Source organism: Myotis brandtii, unplaced genomic scaffold (assembly GCF_000412655.1).
Source record: "Myotis brandtii unplaced genomic scaffold, ASM41265v1 scaffold612, whole genome shotgun sequence".
Taxonomy (NCBI): domain Eukaryota; kingdom Metazoa; phylum Chordata; class Mammalia; order Chiroptera; family Vespertilionidae; genus Myotis; species Myotis brandtii.
The window spans coordinates 2558779-2582145 of record NW_005370328.1 but is presented as its reverse complement, the minus strand read 5'-3'; the positions used below and the strand labels follow the sequence as shown (position 1 = coordinate 2582145).

At 42.0% G+C, this 23367-nt stretch overlaps 1 protein-coding gene across 1 annotated transcript in view; it reads right to left on the bottom strand.

Moving 5' to 3' along the window:
- USH2A (Usher syndrome 2A (autosomal recessive, mild)) overlaps positions 1-23367 on the bottom strand; it is a 408238-nt gene that overhangs the window by 144492 nt on the left and 240379 nt on the right. Inside the window, 1 exon segment of the mRNA XM_005879907.2 lies at positions 21536-21715. Within this exon segment, the coding sequence (XP_005879969.1) occupies positions 21536-21715 (180 nt within the window).

Here is a 23367-nt window from a genome sequence, read left to right as displayed (position 1 = left end):
CTGATCTGGCGATTTTTAATTTATTAGTCATGATTATTCCTATTGTTATTTTATTAGACTAATTTGAACTTCCCTTACAGTGCTACGATGTAATTTTTAGAAATATTCTTACTGTAATATAAGCTCCTTATGGTCCAAGATGAGTAGGGGCCATTGGTGAAGGGGAAGAGATCAAAACAATAAAAACAACTATCAGGGTTCATTTTCAACTTCTTTTATAACATTCGTCTCTGTGGTGTGAGTGTTATGTGCTCTCCAACTCGGGAGAACCTGCCTGTGAACTGAGAGGTTAATGAATGACCGGAGATGAAAAGGGAAGAATTAGATTACACGTCCCATCAATTTGTTGTCAGGGTTTCGAGTTCATCAATGATTTGCTAATTTATTCAATAACCAGGTATTGAGCCTCTCCTCTGTATGAAGCAGCGATCTCCTGTGTGGAGGGGGAACAGCACTGGGTGAAGGAGACGTGGCCCCTGACCCCACGGGGCGTCCCTGGGAACGGAGGCAGCAGGCCATGTGCACACAGATGCACGAGATCACACCGCACTGGGACATGTGCCCGGGAGGAGAGCAGAGCAGAGCAAGGGGAGGGAAAGTGGAAAGAAGTGCGTGATTTTCCTTATTTTATAACAGTTCGGGTTGTACAGGGAAGCCATGGGGAGAACTTGTCATTGGGTGACATTTGAGCAGAGACCTCAATGACAATAGGAAGGTGGCCGGGAGAATAGAAATCAGAACAAAAATCAGCTTTGACACATTATCAACATGAGACATTTGAGTAATAAATATATCCACCAAAATAATCTCTTCAAGTGTTAAAAACTACATCACCGTACTATCAGAAAAGAACAGAGAAATGTCCAGAAGGAGACCCCATCATGACAACAAAAACAATAATAATAATGATACAATATCTTGAGTTCTCTTCTGAGTGATAACAAAAAAAAGTACTCCATTCAATTGGTTACACTCTGGTTATATAACATTGCAAAATATTTCCAAACAGAGTGATCATCCTCAATTATTTAGGTAGCACTCTTCATTCTGCGTGCTTTCGGTAACTCTGAATCCTGGAAACCTTCCTTTCCCCTTTGGTTAACCCCTTTTATCCAAACCTATTCCTCAGAGGCCCCTTAGCCCCGAAGCAATAACTGGGAGCCGGCCATAATTCCATCCCTGGTTCCGTAGCAGGAGAGCCGCGTATCTATCAGCTTGATATATGGCCTCCAAGATGCTATGTTGCTCAAAACACTTCTCTCAAGTTTAATATGACCCTCCCGGGGCAAGCACTCCACAGACAACCTCCTGAATCAACACATCTTGCCCAGTAAATACTCATTCTACACGGCGACTGGAAAAAACAGCCACCCCGACCTATAAATTCAAAGGAAGGGTGTTCTTCATAAAATTTCAAATTTAACCTTTTTTTTTTTTGGAAGGCAAAATGAATACAAAGCTTTAAGTAATAAATTAAATCACAGATTGGACTAGTATAGCTGGTATAATCTTTTTTTTGTGGTATAATCTTTTGAATGCATGCTTTTATTAAACTTATAAATGTAGGATTTTATTAAACTTTTAGATAAATGTATACTTGTGGATCCTTCCCTATCCAAACAATGGTAATAAAACCACAACCCTTCCCCCCCAAAAAACAAACAAACAGAAGGCCCCAAACCTTTGCTCCATATAGATATACAGAACTCGGGGGAAAGCTCTATGAAGCAAAAAAAATAGACTTTTTTTTTTCATGTGACCAGTGACTTACTAAGGTTGTAGTGGCTGGAAGAGTAAAGTCTTGGGGACAAAATAAATTCAGTGGGATTCTCATAGCACCAACTTGTTACCACTGTGGTGTATGTTTTGTGTGTATGTGTGTGCATTTCGAGCCACTGGAATAAAATATTGCCTTAAGATACCAAAGAACTCCATCATAGTTTGTATTCAATGTAAACCTATAATAAAATACACTGAATGCCATTCTGCACAAGGCTCTTTGCTGTGGGTGGAAAAGGGCAGGGCAGATAGAAAAGGGATGGGCCGATCTACTTGACATTTAATAGAGATAAGACGTGACTCAAATAACTATAACGCCAAATATGTACACAGCATAAAAAAGTTGAGTGCTGCCCAGCTGGCATGGCTCAGTGGTTGAGCGTCAACCCATGAACCAGGAGGTCATGGTTCCATTCCTGGTCAGGGCACATGCCCGGGTTACAGGCTCGATTCCCAATGTGGGGCATGCAGGCGGCAGCCAATCAATGATTCTCTCTCATCACTGATGTTCTCTCTCTCTTTCTCCCTTCTTCTCTCTGAAATCAACCTATCTATCTATCTATCTATCTATCTATCTATCTATCTATCTACCTACCTACCTACCTACCTACCTACCTACCTACATACATACAGTGAGTGCTACAAGGGTTTCAGGAATCAGGACTCAGATGTGCATGTACTCTGGACCCCGCCTTTCAGAGGAGCAGCCTTGAAGAGGCCCTGCCACGGGGACACAATAATAAAAGCCTAATATGCTAAGTATCCGGTCATCCATTCAACGAATCAAAGCATAATACTAGTATGCTAATGATTAGTTCATCTGGGGCGATCAGGTCCTCAGCCTAATTCCATGGCCTGGGACACGTGTCCTCATTCCGAGCAGCCCTGAAGCTTCCCGCTGGCTTCGCTTGGAATCTGACCCCAGCGCAGCCCTAGCTACTCGCACCTCAGAGATGGTTGGCTGGCATCCTCGTTCAGGTCTCCCTGCTCACATCACATGGGAGAAGCCATGACCTCTTATCTGTACCCATCCTGCCTGGATGGCCTGGCATGTGCTCAAATCCCTCCGATCACACATTTTCCTCTTGTTTTCTGAAACAGCGACATATGAGGGAGGATTTTAAATTCCAGTTTCCAGAATGGAACATTAGAGTTCAGACACACATATTGAGTCGTTGAGTCATAAACAAATTGAAAACAGAAGGCCAGACTCCATTTCCAGTCACTAAACCATATGTCATTAAAAAAGAAATTAATTATGAGGAATATGCAGATGTGCTAACAAATGGACAGTCAACCTTGAGCACAAGGATGTACAAATAGAGCAGCATTAAATCGTGACAAGTAGGCTAAAACAGATTTCGTGTTCACAAAACAATCTCTTGCCATAGCTAATCCTTGGATCCTGTATGCTGTGGGCCAGGTTCCTTAACATAAATATTCCTAATTCTCAGAATCACACTACAGAATTGCAGTGTCAATTCTTTGTAATACAGATAACGAATCTGAGGCTCAGAGAGGTGACGTGTTTTATCTCAAATCACAAAACTGGGCTGCTGGCAGAGTGGGAATTTAAACTGGGATTGATGAGATTCAGAGACAGTGGCCCTAGTTCTATACCAGAACAGCATGCTATGGGAGGTGATTTATAATAGAAAATAAACATTAAACATATTAAATAAATGTAAAAGCAAATCACTGATACCATGAAATACATTAGTTGTAGTAAAGGCTGGACTTATTTTCTGTCCAAGTCCTACTCCTAAATAGTACTTTCTTAGTCTTATTTCTTCGTCAAAGCAGGGTCTCTGTCTCCTTGTAGAGTGTAGACTAAGAATATTCACTTAACAAAGAGGCTTCTGCTGGATACAGCACGATATTGTTTTCGGTATTATAAATAATACTAAGGATCCTGAGTATCCTAATCAATGCATCTTTGGTGTGCTTTCTAGAATCATGGGGTCAATAGGAATGAATGTTGCTGCCATTTCAGATATAATTTGACAAAGTGCTTTCCAGAAAGTTGCATTTACTTATACTCCTATTGGTACGGTATGAATGATCCATTTCTCAGTATCCCCATCAAAATGAGCCTTTGTCTACATGCATTTATGTAGCTATATACATATAATAGGTAATAATGTAACTATATGTCATTAGAAATAGTACTATATAATTATGTTATATAACATGACAAGTATATATAATCTAAATACATACCATAAAATCTAATGAGGCAGCCATTAAGATCTACACTCTGTTAGCAAATTAAAAGTATCCTATATAATAAAAGCCTAATATGCTAAGTATCCGGTCATCCATTCAACGAATCAAAGCATAATACTAGTATGCTAATGATTTGTTAAGGCCGCTCAACCGCTTGCTATGATGTGCACTGACCAGGGGGCAGATGCTCCAACCAGTAGGTTAGCTTGCTACTGGGGTCCGGCTGATCGGGACTGAGCAAGATGGGCCAGACACGCTCTTGAGCCCTTCCATGGTCCCTCCCCGGCTGGCCAACCTCCTGCATCCCTCCCCGGCCCTGATCATGTACTGGTGGGGTCCCTCAGCCTGGCCTGTGCCCTCTCACAATCCGGGACCCCTTGGGGGATGTCAGAGAACCGGTTTCAGCCCAATCCCACAGGCCAGGCCGAGGGACCCCATTGGTGCACGAATTCATGCACTGGGCCTCTAGTTTCTAATAAAAGGGCTTGAGAGTGATGACAGAGGAGAGAGAGGCAACAGGCTTCATGGACTCAAGCTAAAGAAAAGATGAGATTTCTTCAAGGTTGTCACCACTTAGAGGGGTATTTAGGAGAAAAGTTCTGGTTAGGAAGGGTGTGCTTAAAATGAAAATTGTTAAAAAAACATGTTTTTGTTACTCAATTCAGTGACGAAATAAAATGTTCTTGAACAAAACCTGTATCTTGGGTCTTTCACTGATTCCTTTTGGGTCCACATTTCTGAGGAAAACCCAAATCTCACCAATGTCGGACTGGTGTGAGGCTACGTCAATCAAAATTGGTGCAAATACCTGTCAAATGTCCTCTGAAACCCAACTGGCAGATCTCACCCGGCTCTAGTGATTGTTCTTCATGGGATGAAAAATGGTCCTGTGTTCCCTAAGAAAGCCCCTAATTAGAACAGAAAAGCAGCCGGGGTGTCCCCAGCTACGGTGTATAATAGGAGGACTATAGCAGGAGGTGTCAGAGGTGGGCCAAGGGCACCGGCATTGAGAGACGCCACGGAATACGAATTGCTCTTGACCACTTTGAGAAATGGAAGATCCCATTGCACATTAGCATCCACGTGACCAAGGCAACATCTCTCCACCTCCACCTCCCTTTGTGGTTTAAGATGAAAGAGTTGCTTACAATTGCTCTGCAGGACAGCTTCAGTGACTTTGTTAAGCTGGAAACATCAGACAGACTGACATAGCCCCCTGTTAATTTCCAAATACCTCAGAGCTGCGAATGTGCAGCTCCTGGTGCTCAGAGAACAATGGGAATTTTGAATTTCATCAGGTACATTAGTTGTTTAACTAGAACACCGAACTGTCACTTTGTCAGACTAATTAGAGGCTCTGAGGTTGGTGGTCAGAACGCCTAGAAGAATTTTTTTTTTTGGGTTAAGCCTCAAACCACCAATCAAATTTCATTCTTTTTCCTTACAGATTTCCTCGATTTAGACACTCCATTTAAGCCTTAGCTCTTGACATTTGAATTCCTCTTAGTATTCCTAAGAGAATTTCTTATTATTCCTATTATTTTGAATACCATCATATTCATCCAAATGAGTTTCTAGGCAGCACAGATTAAATTCCTTTTTCCTTTAGAATCTGATTACTTGAGGCCTTTGTGGAAGAATGTATCTTCAATTGGAAAAATAATTTAAAAAATACACAACCAAAATATTAGTGGATTAAGTCTACGCCGTTTTCAGTTAAAATATTGTTCATTCACTTCATTTAAAATAACTCTCTGAAGAATTTCACCTTTGTAAAATTAAAAATAGATACGCGTGGCAAGGTTAATACATGATTTTAAAATGAGTAAATTCAAGACAGGTCAAAGCCACTCTCTTTAGCGAGAGTGCATTAAGTCTTCCCTCGCGGGATGTGTCTAACAAGAACAATAGTTTTTTTAAAAAGTAGTTACGACGATAAACTACTGTATTTGAGAATTGGACTCTTTCTTATGATGCCACTGCACTTACTATTCTGGAATAGAATCAAGAGCCGAGCAATAAAGGGATCTTTGAACAACTGATGAAACTTCAGAGGGGATTAGTTATAAAAGTCACCTTAGCAGTGGGACTGGATCTAATCTTCAAGTTGATTCATTACTCAACTAATAACAAAGAGATGGAGCCCTAAAACACTCAGATTATATATGGGGCATTCCTTACCTCAACACGCCATTAATTTCACATTCTCTATCAGAGAGAATAAAACAGTAGTCATTAGCACAATCAAAGATGCTGAATGACTGTTAAGAACTGATTTCAGCTCAGGAGTAGTAGAGTTAGAAGTTGAGAATTTTAAAAAATGATGCTCATTTGACCAAATAATGAATAACAATGCAATTGAGCTTATGGGAGAAAATGTGTAATCGGAATATTTGTTTATAGTAATTTGTCCTCACAATTATGATCCAGAGTACAGCATTGGTATCAGAAAGTATGCAAGATTAATACCAAGGAATTGTGTTAGTTTTAGGTTGATGAACCTGGGGGAATTCAGAAGCAGGAAACAAATGTGTTAATATTAATACCCCTTCTACAATTTATATGCAGCACAAATTAGAACGTCTACTTTTGAAAAATAGCATTGTAATTGAAACATAGCTTTGCTTGGGTCATCCCCAATTTCTAAGAATCTTCAATTAATTTCAAAAATGATTATTGGTATATTGCATAGAATCTTCCTTCACCTTAAAAGTTTAATTCAAATGCTCTCTATGCTTAAGGAACCAGTAGCTGTTAAAAAGTGGGGGGATAATTTGTTGCTACCCAATCTTCTCACATCTAGTGGAAGGATATGATTTGGAATGTAGTACACAATGACTATGCATTCAGCAATGCATTCTACTCTTTGCATGCATGTATCAGGCTTAACTCTCTGTGTCAACCTTATAAGGCAGTTCCTCTTTCTTGCCCCACCCCCCCAAATGAGGCAAAGTCTGATTGTGTAACTTGGTAATTTGTTCAAGGTCACAGCGCTAATAGGAGGAGAAATTAAACTCTTCTTACTAAGCTATAAGAAGCCAATCTGATTTTAGAAAAATCACTAGAATTTCACTGGCTTATGTGTGAGCCTGACTGTGTATGTATGTGTAGGAGTTACAGATAAACAGAAGACATAGAGAATATGGCACATTCATGCATATCATTTTTATCCTGAATACTATTTTTTTCCCCTTAAGCAACTTCTAATCTCATAGTGTGTCAGGAAGAATTTGAAAATATTATTTCTTTTCCTGAGAAAGGGAGGATTGACAAAAATGGTAGTAGAAGTTAACTTCAGATTATTAAGAAGGTTTCGCTGCTCATAAAGCTTGGCTATGTGAGAAAGATCCAGGTCTAATCCTTTCTGAGAAATTGTCTCAATATATTTAAATCTTACAGGTTTCCACGTGGCCAGCTTCCACTCACTAGAGTTCTGTGATAAGACTGTGTTTGGCCTTACCACCATCAGGCACAGTAACAGAAATTCCTCTATGTTTTAGTAAAACCTATTTCTCTCTGTCTCTCTCTCTCTCTGTCTCTCTCTCTTTTTAATCCCAAACTCTAATTTACTTGTTGTTCCCTTAGGTACAAAGTACACAGTTCATAATTCATTTGATATGAAATGTCAGTTTAGATTCTTGCCTGTCTTTGATAAATGAGAAAAAACATGTACATTTCAATTTCCGCGACGCCAGAGCGACCAGGAACAACCCCCTGTGGTGCTCCTCAAAGACGTTTGTGTTAAATTAAACATCAAGCTTCAGAAACGGTGGGAAGGGGTTTCCAGGACAGAGAGTACACATACAGGAGACAGGGAGACGGTGGATGTGTTGCCTACCAGGCGAGTGAGAGCCCCCAAACAGCAGCTGTGATCCCCAATTAGTCCTCACTTATAATTTAACACATCGCCACCAGCCTGCTGTTTCCTTACATTTTGCTTTAGAGGTAGTTGTTAGAATCCTGGAGGAGAAGAAAAATTCAGATGCGTGGGGGTTGGTTTAAGTTTCGGCCTAAATTGTGACGGTAGAGGTATAAGTTGCGCTCATTACATGTCATGCTTTCCATTCTTTAAACAACCCGTCGAGCCTCTACTGACGTATCAGCCGACCTCAGTGCAGGCCCATTTCATATCCCTCACCCACCCCAGTGAGGATGGGTATGTGATGATGAAATCACTTTTTCAGATGAGCAAACGGGGGCTGGAGAGGAGGTGCTTTCCGGGGGTTATGCAATCACAAATGACAATGAATGGCAATGCCTCAGGTGGTGGTCAAGTTAGAATTCAGAGAGTCTGACAGACACTCGGTAGATTTTACACTTTGAATGCATGGGTCTTGTATCGAATGGAGGACAGCTCTCTAGGTCATTGGCAACAAGTTTTGGACACCTGATGGTTCAAGCAAGCAGTACGTTCAAGACTGTATCCTGACATAACTGCAGTGTCGGGCAACATCTTCAGACCCTCTTGACGAGTGAGACCGAGACATCTGTGTCGCCTTTGCTGAGACAGGATGTGAGTGGTCAGTGGATGAGGCTTCAAATAAACGTTGCGCGCAGTGGCTCAGAAACCGGCTTCCGAAGCCAGTCGCCAGGCTGGAATGTGGTTTCTGCCACTGACTGCTGCATGAACTAACCAGCTAGCGGCACACCAACCTCTTTCCCTCCGCTCCCTCTGTGTAAAGAGCTATAACAACAGCACTTTCCGCACAGAGTCTGTGCCGATTAAATGAGTTAGTGTATCCTCAACAGTCCCTGAGCCTCGGCCGTGCTAACTGTATAATCGCTGCCTCAAAGAGATGACAGGCAGACCTCGTCTGCTTGTCCTGGGCTTGATTGCGTTTCATAGATATTGTGTTTTTTACAAACCGAAGGCAAGACCCTCCACCAGGGAAAAATAGGATGACTCACTTTATTGCGACATCCAGTCTATTGCGGTGGTCTGGAGCCCGACCCGCAATAAAACGGGGGGCGCCTGTACTGTTACCAAAGAAAAACTTGCATGATCTTAATTGTTCTCCAGGCAATGGAACACTGTCAGCCCACTCTGTGGAACTGCATTTGTAAATTCCTAGAGAGAAAAATCTTAAGTATGAGGTCAAATAGCCAGCAAACCGTGGGATGATATGAAATGTCAGTTTAGATTCTTGCCTGTCTTTGATAAATGAGAAAAAACATGTACATTTCAATTTCCGCGATGCCAGAGCGACCAGGAACAACCCCCTGTGGTGCTTCTCAAAGACGTTTGTGTTAAATTAAACATCAAGCTTCAGAAACGGTGGGAAGGGGTTTCCAGGACAGAGAGTACAAATACAGGAGACAGGGAGACGGCGGATGTGTTGCCTACCAGGCGAGTGAGAGCCCCCAAACAGCAGCTGTGATCCCCAATTAGTCCTCACTTATAATTTAACACATCGCCACCAGCCTGCTGTTTCCTTACATTTTGCTTTAGAGGTAGTTGTTAGAATCCTGGAGGAGAAGAAAAATTCAGATGCGTGGGGGTTGGTTTAAGTTTCGGCCTAAATTGTGACGGTAGAGGTATAAGTTGCGCTCATTACATGTCATGCTTTCCATTCTTTAAACAAACCGTCGAGCCTCTACTGACGTATCAGCCGACCTCAGTGCAGGCCCATTTCATATCCCTCACCCACCCCAGTGAGGATGGGTATGTGATGATGAAATCACTTTTTCAGATGAGCAAACGGGGGCTGGAGAGGAGGTGCTTTCCGGGGGTTATGCAATCACAAATGACAATGAATGGCAATGCCTCAGGTGGTGGTCAAGTTAGAATTCAGAGAGTCTGACAGACACTCGGTAGATTTTACACTTTGAATGCATGGGTCTTGTATCGAATGGAGGACAGCTCTCTAGGTCATTGGCAACAAGTTTTGGACACCTGATGGTTCAGGCAAGCAGTACTCTCAAGACTGTATCCTGACACAACTGCAGTGTCGGGCAACATCTTCAGACCCTCTTGACGAGTGAGACCGAGACATCTGTGTCGCCTTTGCTGAGACAGGATGTGAGTGGTCAGTGGATGAGGCTTCAAATAAACGTTGCGCGCAGTGGCTCAGAAACCGGCTTCCGAAGCCAGTCGCCAGGCTGGAATGTGGTTTCTGCCACTGACTGCTGCATGAAACCAGCTAGGAAGCCAGTCGCCAGGCTGGAATGTGGTTTCTGCCACTGACTGCTGCATGAACTAACCAGCTAGCGGCACACCAACCTCTTTCCCTCCGCTCCCTCTGTGTAAAGAGCTATAACAACAGCACTTTCCGCACAGAGTCTGTGCCGATTAAATGAGTTAGTGTATCCTCAACAGTCCCTGAGCCTCGGCCGTGCTAACTGTATAATCGCTGCCTCAAAGAGATGACAGGCAGACCTCGTCTGCTTGTCCTGGGCTTGATTGCGTTTCATAGATATTGTGTTTTTTACAAACCGAAGGCAAGACCCTCCACCAGGGAAAAATAAGATGACTCACTTTATTGCGGCATCCAGTCTATTGTGGTGGTCTGGAGCCCGACCCGCAATAAAACGGGGGGCGCCTGTATTGTTACCAAAGAAAAACTTGCATGATCTTAATTGTTCTCCAGGCAATGGAACACTGTCAGCCCACTCTGTGGAACTGCATTTGTAAATTCCTAGAGAGAAAAATCTTAAGTATGAGGTCAAATAGCCAGCAAACCGTGGGATCCAGAATAGAGATACAACTCACTTGAGGAGACACATTTCAAACCCCCTCAGAGCAAGTGCAGCCACAAGACGCTCATTACAGAAACTCCCAGAGGAAGGAGACTCGGGTCTTAGTTACGTGGAGTCCCTCATGACAGATGCTCCAGGAATCTAAGGGCAGAGGAAATTTAGCGACAGCGTCTGCACAGCAGGCTGGCCAGTGTTCCTCGGCGCACAAAACATCAGGCCTGTTGCTTCCTGGTGCCACAGGCAGGACCCGCCACCTGCAACTGGTGAGCCAGGGTGTCACCCGCTGCCCATCCAGGGAGACTGTGAGGACCTGCTGGCTTCTCTTACGTTGGCAAAGACTCTGTCCCTGGATCAGGAGCTTCTAGATTCAAAGACAAGTGGCGTGCGGGGTCCAGTGTCACCTGCTTTTCCTCAGTAATCCCTCATCTCGACTCTAAGTGGGGCACAGAGTCATAGACAGGATCAATGATCATTTTTCTCTGAAGGTATTTAGCCCAGTTGGGTGTGGCTCAGTGGTTGAGCATCACTGCAGAGAGTCTGACAGACACTCGGTAGATTTTACACTTTGAATGCATGGGTCTTGTATCGAATGGAGGACAGCTCTCTAGGTCATTGGCAACAAGTTTTGGACACCTGATGGTTCAAGCAAGCAGTACGTTCAAGACTGTATCCTGACATAACTGCAGTGTCGGGCAACATCTTCAGACCCTCTTGATGAGTGAGACCGAGACATCTGTGTCGCCTTTGCTGAGAGAGGATGTGAGTGGTCAGTGGACGAGGCTTCAAATAAACGTTGCGCGCAGTGGCTCAGAAACCGGCTTCCGAAGCCAGTCGCCAGGCTGGAATGTGGTTTCTGCCACTGACTGCTGCATGAACTAACCAGCTAGCGGCACACCAACCTCTTTCCCTCCGCTCCCTCTGTGTAAAGAGCGATAACAACAGCACTTTCCGCACAGAGTCTGTGCCGATTAAATGAGTTAGTGTATTCTCAACAGTCCCTGAGCCTCAGCCGTACTAACTGTATAATTGCTGCCTCAAAGAGATGACAGGCAGACCTCGTCTGATTGCGTTTCACAGATATTGTGTTTTTTACAAACCGAAGGCAAGACCCTCCACCAGGGAAAAATAAGATGACTCACTTTATTGCGGCATCCAGTCTATTGTGGTGGTCTGGAGCCCGACCCGCAATAAAACGGGGGGCGCCTGTACTGTTACCAAAGAAAAACTTGCATGATCTTAATTGTTCTCCAGGCAATGGAACACTGTCAGCCCATTCTGTGGAGCTGCATTTGTAAATTCCTAGAGAGAAAAATCTTAAGTGTAAGGTCAAATAGCCAGCAAACCATGGGATCCAGAATAGAGATACAACTCACTTGAGGAGACACATTTCAAACCCTCTCAGAGCAAGTGCAGCCACAAGACGCTCATTACAGAAACTCCCAGAGGAAGGAGACTCGGGTCTTAGTTACGTGGAGTCCCTCATGACAGATGCTCCAGGAATCTAAGGGCAGAGGAAATTTAGCGACAGCGTCTGCACAGCAGGCTGGCCAGTGTTCCTCGGCGCACAAAACATCAGGCCTGTTGCTTCCTGGTGCCACAGGCAGGACCCGCCACCTGCAACTGGTGAGCCAGGGTGTCACCCCCTGCCCATCCAGGGAGACTGTGAGGACCTGCTGGCTTCTCTTACGTTGGCAAGGACTCTGTCCCTGGATCAGGAGCTTCTAGATTCAAAGACAAGTGGCGTGCGGGGTCCAGTCTCACCTGCTTTCCCTCAGTAATCCCTCCTCTCAACTCTAAGTGGGGCACAGAGTCATAGACAGGATCAATGATCATTTTTCTCTGAAGGTATTTAGCCCAGTTGGGTGTGGCTCAGTGGTTGAGCATCACTGGTTTGATTCCTGGTCAGGGCATATGCTTGGGTTGTGGACTCGATCCCCAGTATAGGGCGTGCAGGAGGCAGCTGATCAATGATTCTCTCACATCATTGGTGTTTCTCTCTATCTCTCCCTCTCCTTTCCTCTCTGAAATCAATTTAAAAATAAATAAAGATGACCTAGTTGAGTGCTTTGCAAACTTGGGTACACCTAATAAATTACAGGTCACTCGGCCCCGCCCTCTGGTTCAGTAGATTGAGGATGGAACTCCAGAAAAATTTTACACGCGTGCGCATGCGCACACACACACACAGTTGAACAATCTACTTTTCTTCATTAAGTTTTCTAGGTCTTTAGAACCTGTAGACTCTGGGTGATCTATACCTCTTTAGAGAGGTATAAGAATTTCCTCCAAGTTCCTAATGAAAAGAGTTTAAAAATAGGGACTTTTAAGTACCCAAGATGTATTAAGAATTTATCTCACTTTCATAAAACTTTATACAGACAGGAAAATGCTCACAGAAATTTCTGCAAGTCTGGCATCGAGTCTGTCTAGGATAATAAAGGACAAAGAAAAGAATAAGATTTTATTTTTAAAAAATAAAGCAAAAATTTCTTTAGGGCACCGGAAGAATTCAAATAAAACTTCAAGTTGCTTTCAAACTGCAGAGCCAGTCAGACAGACATGCTTTTTTTTTAAACCTTAAAGTTATAGATAAACCTTTATTCTAAGATAAAAAAAGAGAAAGGGGGACTGTTCTTATTCTCTTTAAAAATAGGATTTTTAAAATATCAATGGAATGTAAAGGAATAATACTCTGCAGCCCTCTCCCCTGATAAAGTTGAAATAATGTGATTTTGAAAAAAAAATATTGGGGAGGTCTCCCTCTCCTGCCCCAGGCTACACTAGAGATGATGGTTAACTATGTGTGTGTGTGGCGGGGGGGGTAGGGGGTTCTATTTCTATAGAAACCACAGGAGAGGATGCAAATGTGGGAAGCGCACAGCCCTTTGCTGGAGGCTTGTTGCATTCCTGGTAAGCACACTTCAAAGTTCCCTCCATCTTCTCAGAAGTCACTTCCTCTCTAAAGTGTTGTTTTTATAAGTGGGAAGTTCATTGTCAAGACAGTGAAGAAATTATAAAATAGAAATTTATCTGTCTTTGGCTCACGTTGTATAATTTTTACACACACACACACAGCAAGGTAAATTATCAATTCTAAAAAAGTAAAGGCAAGATTTTTCTTAAAAGGCTCTGAGAGCATGTTTAAGACAGTTATATACACTTTGGTTCTATTCTTATGACATACTTGGGGAGAAAAGCACAGGTTAAGCTAAATGGCCTGGTGTGTGTTTTCAAAAGTGCATTCGGTTATTAAGGATTTAAAAGGGTTTATTCATGGAATTCACCTACCTCCCTACTTCAAGCAGGTTGATTATTCCAGGGGGAAAATAACACATTTGGGAGACATTCACAGAAGTAAAACATTATGCACAACTGTCCTACAGATGCATAGGAACTGGATGCAATATAAATTGTGGAGCATTTAATACACCGAAGGCGAAGGCAAACCATCTGTTTATGTGCTGGAACGTTTCAAGGAATCCTATTCCTCACAGTCCTGTGTCTTAATTGTGGCTTTTACATTACACAAGGCAGTTAAGCTCACCTTCCCTTCTACGCTCTGAGTACGGGACACCATCTCAGCCTATGGTGTGCCTATTTCAATCTCTAACCTACAGCTTGTTTTTGTCATTTCCATTCCTTTGCATTATTTTCATTTTTTTAAGATACCCCGCGGCCACCTGTGCATGGTGACGGAACTTATATCTTACAAATAAATCAAAGTGGCTTCCCAGCAGCTGACAAGCGGAAAACACGGTGGCGGGATCTATACTTCTCTGGTTTCGAGAACTCATAATTTCATAAAAAAAGTGTAGCACCTTGACATTTTAAAAGGCATAGAAATAATGCATAGCTCTCAGTGACTGAGGAAAGTATGCGATAAAATGGAGTTTGCATTTGTAATTCTCATGTTGTTGTGTTTTGGTTTTTTTGTCTTTAGGTCTGTCTATCCCTGCTTTTTGAACTTCTGATTGCTCCTAACTTTCTTCGGGATACTGCTGTAAAATGGTGCTGTTCTCCCTATGGTTGGTCCATGAGCTACCACAGCTCCCTCATCTTAATTCTGAGAATGGGCTTATGCTCCGTACATGGGCCCGACTGCGTAGATCATTGGTCACTAGGGACTGAACTTGATCTCAAGTTCCTTTCCCCTCCCAGAGGTCACAGAGGCGAGATTAAATTTCTATCCTTCTCATCATCTGGTTGGTTCCACTGAGACCAGGACCCCTGGTTAACCTAAATACCAGGCTAGCTCTCATCACTTAGAAAATCCAAGGGGCTCTGTGTCAGAAACGGGGATGAGGATCACAGATGGATTTATTATTATAAATCACAATGTCACAAGAGGCCAAAAAAGAGTCTTAGAACAAAATAGAACAAAGAAAATAGTAAGCTCCAAATGTTGATCAAGACAGCTCAGCACATCACATGCACTCTACTACTTAATCCTGGATCACTAGGAATTTCATCAAACCGATTTTATGGAGGAACAAACTGAGGTTCACATATATTTGTGCATTTGCCATAATCACCCAGCCAGTGAGGGAAAGCAGTGGGACCAAACTAGGTTTGTAGAATCCCCAAGTCTACGCGTTTACAATGTGCCTAAGTATTAATTCCAAATGGACTTCACTCTTCTTAAATTATTGTGGAATCACCAGACTGCTTTCCATAGTGGTTGTACCAGTCCACCATACAACCCAGCAACGCTTCTCCTGGGTATAGACCCAAAAAACTCGAAATCATGTATTTGCAAAGATATATGCACCCCTATGTTCACTGCAGCATTATTCTCGATGGCCAAGACATGGAAACAACCAAAGTGCCCCTCGATAGAGGACTGGGTAAAGAAGATGTGGTGCATATACAGAATGGAATACTACTCAGCCATAAGAAAGGATGAAATAGCACCATTGGCAACAACATGGATGGGCCTCAAGAACATTATGCGAAGTGAAATAAGTCAGACAGAACAAGTTAAGAAACATATGATTTCACTCATATGTGGGATATAAAACTGAAACTCATGAACACAAGCAGCAGAGTGGTGGTTGCCAGGGGGAAGGGGGTGAAGGGGGGAAGGGGATCCTAATATAAAGCATCAGGAGAAGTTCAAACTCATGAACACAAGCAGCAGAGTGGTGGTTGCCAGCGGGAAGGGGGTGAGGGGGGGGAAGGGGTTCCTAATATAAAGCGTCAGGAGAAGTTCTGACTTTGGGCGGTCGGCACACGGTGCAACATACAGATCTTGTAACATAGAAACCCACACCTGACACCTATATGTTCATGTTGACCAATGTCACCCCAATACATTTAACAAATAAAATAAAAACAACAACAACGAATGAACTTTACTACTTTTCATGGGTGTTTTAGCTGGCAAGGGAGGTCAAGGAGAGATGAACTAAAGCAAATTCCAAGACAAACCACTCACAACCTTTTGCCTCCCCCCGTTTTGTAGCTTCTAATAACACGTGCTTGAAGAAACATTCCCGAAGCTTAGTATTTTCATGAAGTTTATAGATTTTAATAATTCTCCTCCATTTGAAGCTGTAAGTGCAAAATTATTTACTGTCACAGAAAACTGGATGGAGTTCACTAACTAAGGTGGCTCTGAGTTGCGGTCCGTTACTACAGAGCAGGTGGGAAAAAGACACAGAGGATACCAGTATTCCTCTTGGAAAAACAGAAAACTTTCATAAAAAATCTGTTTCGCACTCATCAGTATGGAATTTGTCACTAATCATTTTAAACTATGCCCTTTTATGCTTCTTCTGTCTCTCTTAGCTCTCTGAGTAGTTCTTTGATGTAACAAAGACAGTTTCAGACAACATTTCAGTTCATCTGGAAAAAAAAAAAGGTTTAAGTCTGGAGGCAACACGCAGTGTATTTAAAATTTATACACTCGATAATGCCTTTGCTCTGAACTTGAAGATCCTGCAAAACTTGGAAGCCTCCTTGCCTTCCTCCCCTAAGCTTATTTGCTCTACCTTTGCTTATTATCATGCATCAGGGGCTTTAACTGGTGGCTCCATCGTTTAACTACATGCGGAGTCATGGCTGACGCTTTCTGATCAATCCCCAATCCATACAGGTTTGACTGATAAAAGAGCCAATTAGATTTAAGCAAATTAAGGGACATCACCAATGTCAACCACTTATTAAACCGAATGCTGAATTCCATGCATGCAAAACACTAATGCACCGAGAGCCCCCATTAAGAGTTGAAATCCTAACCCCATTAGTAACTTCGGACCTTGAGGGGGTAAAGGTCACAGGAAAGTTTCATATTTATGGATTAACATTTGGATTCCGTTTTTATTTTTTTTAAAATTCTTTTCCTAGAACTCTTGAACCCGCACCATAATGCTATTCAAGAGCTCAGTTTCAGTATATTCTTCATTTTTAAGAGGATCTTAGTGCTAACTAGGAACATTATATTATTACAAACAACCTAAAAATATAGCTATTGTAGAAATACCAAAACCTGAATACACAGACATGGGGAAAGAAAACATCTCCTCCAGCGTCCCAAAACATATTTCAAATGAATTTTAAAAATAAACAATGTGTGCTATTTGTGATGTGCCACTATATGTGTGCTGAGCTACTGGTTTCATGATTTCACTTGCCTTCATTCCCATCTTCAAAATAACCCATGATTATCAGACTGTTTAATCATGTTTCTCTCTCTCTCTCTCTCTCTTTCTCTCTCTCTCTCTCTTTTGGAAAGGGGGGGTCCAAAGTAAAACAGGAATATCTGATAGAATCAAATAGGCTGTGACATTAGATATTGTTGAACTTTAGTTTTTTTGTTTTTTTTTAACGCCTGGCTTTATTGAAGTATCACTGGTATATGAGAAGTAGTACATTAATTATATTTCTTCTCATTAGAAAAATACAGAAAGCTATTATCAAATATGTTTCATAACCAACAACTGGCTGATGATATACAAGCATAAAATGTTTCCTACCATGTCCCTTTCTCTCTCCTTTTCTAAATTTCTATACTAACCAAGGTCTGTTCATCCTGTTTCACCCTATGCTAGTGTTAAGAGAAGTAACCACTATAGGGAAGGCTTCCCAGCATGAGGAGCTAATGCAATTTGAGAGTATTCTTACCTTCCATACCCCTGCCCTCCTGACAGCCTGGTCCCCTAGCATCTGGATGGCTAAGCCTTCCTACATGGACGACAGTGTGTTGAGCTGGCCATGTTTTCCACATCTTGATAAATATAAGGTCGCTCAGGGAGACCATGAGGCCTGGGCAGGCCTGACCAATGACACTCTTCCATCTAAATTTGGTAATTAAGCTCTCGCAACTGATTTATTTATTCATTCTCTCACCAACTGTTCGTCATACACCTACCATGTGTCAGGGTTGGTCTAGGTGCTGAAGATAAACATGCAGATAAGAAATGGCCCCTGTTGTGTAGGATCTTGTGACCTGTGACAGGCCAGACAGGTACCTCAATAACATGTGATTTGACCGCAGGACACAGACTGGCCCTATCCCTGCCTCGCTTGGTGAAAGATGACTTTCTGATGGACCAATTTCTAAGTTGACACCTAAACAAGTGAGTAGGATCTGGCCAGATCCAGGGAGTAAACGAGGTTTTCCAGGCTATGTCTGATAGCAACCCTTCGATAAAGAAAAAAAAATCAGCATTTTTGTTTTACCCAAACCTTCTATTATGTTTTAAACTACACGGAGAAGACAGCATGGCTAAGAATATAATCATTACAAATCATGCATAATCCAACATAGCAAGACGGTAGGAATTCAACATCACCATAAAAGAGATCTAATACTGAAACCAAGTAAATGGCAATAATGATAACAACCCGAATGTAATGAAAAGTAAATAGCATATAGAGCCTTCTCTGCCCATAAGTTGGTTCGCTTCTGTACATTTCGGTTCATTTATTATTCATTTCGGTTTGAAACACAGTTCACTGGACAAAGCCATGGAAGATTTCTTTAATAACTCTCAGTACTAATTTAATTCTACTTAAACACACATATTCTCGTGAATGCCACATGCTTTTCAGCATGATTTTATGTGTAAATCAGGATAATATGTTTTCAGGTCATTAAGTAAAAGGAAGCATGAACTAAAACCTATTTAATCAATGAGGTATCACCTTTAAACTGCCACAAGGTCATAAAAAAGATAATTTCAAAGCTATAAGTTCCCTAATTGTAATCAACAACAATCTAATAATGGGGAAAGAAAAGTACAGGCCTAATGGCTGCCATAAACTTGAGGGAATCCCTGTCTGTCTTTGAAGATATTTCACATCTTCTTCTGCTGAAAGGCCATCTCTCAAATTCTGGATTTCTGAGACAAAGTGAATGACCGCATCATGCCCAGGGAGTGTGGACCTATAGTACATGGACTTATCGTGATAATGATGGAGGCAGGCATTCACAGAACAGGGGCGAAGCCAAGCCGGGAAGTTCAGTTCTATTCCACCATAAACAATATTTTAGTTTCGTCCTGACCACAGAATATTAGCCCTTTTACTTAACCCAGGCAGATATATTCACACCATGTGCATTGAGTCAGCAATAGAAGCTTGCTATATCTAACTGAATTCTGTGTGTATTTATGAGCATGTGTATGTGTGTGCGTGTGTATGTGTGTGCACGTGTGCATGCGTGTGTGTGTGTGTTTGTGTATGTATACAGGGTATCCCAAGAAAATGTACACACACTTTTAACCCATTATTAATTCCAATGAGTTAAATATGAAATGAAAGAAACAACAATTGAGCTATCATCTTTTAAAGTCGCAATGCATTTTTTGGGATACCCTATATATACACATATACATGCACATAAATATTACAGGATAGATCAACCAAAGGACTTATATGCAAGCATATAGGTCTAACCAATGGACACAGACAACAGGGGGGTGAGGGCATGAGTGGGAGGAATGGGGGGTAAAGTGGGGATAAGGACACATATGTAATAACTTAATCAATATAGAAATTAAAAAAATATTACAGGATATTAGACCACACATTCTCAAACACATAAACAATTGATCAAATTAGCCCTATTTTGAAAATGCAATGTAAACTGATGTAAATTACAAACTAAGTCTGTGTAAATGCCATAAAATGAAGATATGACATTAAATATTCCATATATCCTGTTATGAGGATATTACTATGTAACTTAAAAATCTCTCTTAAAGCACTAACTACTCTTTAATTCCTCACTGTGAATAGAAGATATCACACACTGAGGTATAGAGTCATCACAGTTTTCTATCCTTCCCAGCACGTTGGGTTAGAGTTCAAAGAGGAAGCTATAAATACCCCAGGTTTCTTTCTTTGGTCTCACTTCTTCAAGAAGCACCTATCAAACTCCAATTCCCATTTTTATGATGGGCTCATGAAATATGAGGCTGCCTGAGTCGATCAGCCCCCAAAGTCTCTTTCAAGCATTCTTTTCGTAAACAACGCGGCTTCTGCCATTTAGAGTTCCAAGTACTGCAGGAAACCTTCATTCATCCATTCCATCATATCATAAAAGGTGGATAGCAGTGCGCTGTGCTCATGACGCGGCGGGTAATGCATCTTTCCTACGGGGCTTCCACAGGAATGGTAGGAATCCCTTATTTTTCTCTGGCGAGGAGGCCTTCCTGGCTTTCGTATTCATTGTGAGGGATGGTCCCAGCCCTACAGATTCCCATTAACAAGACAGTGACATTGCCCCTCAGTCCAGAACACAGTGGTTCCCGGAGCTGGGCTATGAGACAGACAGGGGTGTCTTGAGGCCCTTGTCCTTTGGTGTTTTCAGAAACATACATTCCTGAACACACAGCTCAGAACCGTCTCTTTCTATATGAGACACACTTTCTATTCAAAGGCTATACCTGTCAATTGTAAGAACGATTTTTCTTCTGAATATAGAGCCCCCAAAATAATTAAAATAGCCCGGCCAAGGTGGCTTAGTAGTTCAGCTGATATCAACCTATGAACCAGAAGGTCACGGTTCAATTCCAGGTCAAGGCACATGCCCTCGTTGTGGGCTCAATGCCCAGTGGCAGCAGGAGGGTTGTGTGCAGGAGGCAGCCAATCAATGATTCTCTCTTATCATTGATGTTTCTATCTCTCTCTCCCTCTCACTCTCTGAAATCAATAAAAAAATATATTTAAAAACAATTAATTAAAACAGGCTAGAATCAACTGCACATCAAAACAATTATTCTGAATAAGTTAGGTCCTTTTTAAAAAATATCCAGATGGTGTCACATTTCACACATGAAAGTGACAATATTGAACTCTCATCATTAAGACATGACATTTAAAGGTGTTTTCCCAGTGGTGTGAGTAGAGTTTTCCTATCCTAGTACCTACACACTGTCCCATTTTTGCTAAATAGAAAAGCTTTAGATATACATCTAAATTAGTTCTTCAAAAAACCAGGGACAAGAACTACTTGTGTTAGAAAATTAAAGCTCCAATGAAAAATATAAATTTTGAATAGAAATAAAGTCTCAAACCAAAAAAAAAATTTCACAATCTTTTAAACATGTATAGAGCAAGAGATATGTGTGTGGGGGGGTGTGTGAACCTACACATACACACATACACACACACACACACACACACACACGGTGTGAGATGAAAGCAGTCTCAATAAAACAATAAAATAATATCAATATCAGGGTCTCAATAAAACAAAACAACCACCAATAAACCAATCAGTAATACCAGTGAGCCCCTAGTTCTAAAAGAAAACGAAATCTAACAGTAGACAAGGTGATCAGTGGAGACTTACACACGTCCAGACAGCCAAGGTTGTTCATGGACTTACCCCCCGGGGGCATCACAATCGCTGTAGGCTCACTTGTCAGGCTGCCCCTGGTGTTTGAAGCATTCACTTCTACCGTATAATTAGTAAAAGGAACCAGCCCGTCAATGGGCACCCACAGGTTGGTCTCTTCACCACGGTGCACGAGGCGTGTGCCATTCAGAAGAGTGTAGTTATTAGCTGCTGAATAAAAAGGAAACGTATTAAAATGAGTACATATCTAAGGATTCTCTCCTGCTATTATTTAAGTATTTTCTGGGGTTCCTAAATATCCAATACTAAACGGAACTATACTGTCACCACCGTAAGAGGCATCCCACGTGCCTTTATTCATTTTCCTGTTATGAAAAAAAAATGTTACCGGAGATAACATTATGTTTTCTAATTCACTCATCACAGGGATTAAAGTAACTGGACTGACACTCTAAGATAGCGGAAAGCCACGTCACAATTATCATGCATAACAGTAAATATCCTGCGCTGACATCTAAACCGATCAATTGATGAATCATTTACAACTTGTTTCCGGGTTTCTCAAATAGTTGAATTTTCTGTGATGCACAGACTGGGAGGAAATCACTCGTTTTCTCCCAAAAAAAGAGTTCTGGATATGAGTAGCGCAGTCAAATGTATGTAAGAAATGGTATTTATCAACAACGGGGGCCATTTCTGCTCATTTTGCTTGACAGGCTGGTCAACAGCTTTCCATCCAATGCCTGTTTAAATCACAACCGGTCAGAACATCCTGAGAAGCAGCTGGGGAAGGGAAGTCATCCGTGTCCACTTTGATCTGGGGATCCATTTCTCAGCTCCCCGAGAACGCGGGGCTGCCTGGCTGCATCGAATGCGTCCTGATGCGTCCTCCCCGGGTCCCACCACCATCCTTCCTTCCGAGCCTTCGGCAGACCCATCCTCAAATCTCGGCGTGCCTGGGACGTAGGGCTGTCCTGCTGTCTGACACAGTGCTTCATCTCCTCGCCTATGCAGCTGGGTGATGCTCAAGGTTAAGAGGAGTGAGAACTCAGACCTAAAACTGCACTGGAACATTTATTTCACTTTCAACACTGCGTGCTTTCCTGAGAAGTTCACTAGAGGCCAATTTTTCTAGAGATTGCTTAATTTCAGTAAAATTTAGTTATAATTACTCTTAAACACACAACACACACAACAAAGAACCATTAAGAACAATAATATTTACTACAAAGAACCTTCTTCCGTTGCCAAATTGCTTATTATATTTACCTTCAATATTCCCCAAAGAGAATATACGGTACGGATGGGCTAAAACATGGAAATAATTCCTATCTGTTTTTAGTGGAACAGGATGAAAACATATTCACAGCTTGGCAATGCTTTTAATTTCCCAATATGGAAATAGACAACTCCCAGCTACATATGCACAACATACATTAGCAGGAAGTCCTGAAACCTGCCAGGCAGCCTTTGATAACATCAGGACGCTATAAATAGACACTTCCAAATCATGCTATATTATTAGTCCCCATAGGTTTCTCACAACAAGTCCACTTGCTTTGGCCAAAGATGACTGAGCTCCGAATGCATGCAGGGAGGAGACTCTGCTAGGTGATTATAACAATACCAGAGGCCCAGTGCACGAAATTTGTGCACTTGGGGGGGGGGGTTGATCCTCAGCCTGGCCTGCGCCTTATTGCCGGCAGTCGGACATCCCTCTCGCAATCCGGGACGCTGCATGCACCAGTGACCATACTTTTCATACAGGTGAAAGACATCTTGCTGCTATATGGGCAGCTACATTATTTTGCCCTGATTATAAAAAGTAGTTCATAACATGATCCTTCTGAGGCAGTAGTACC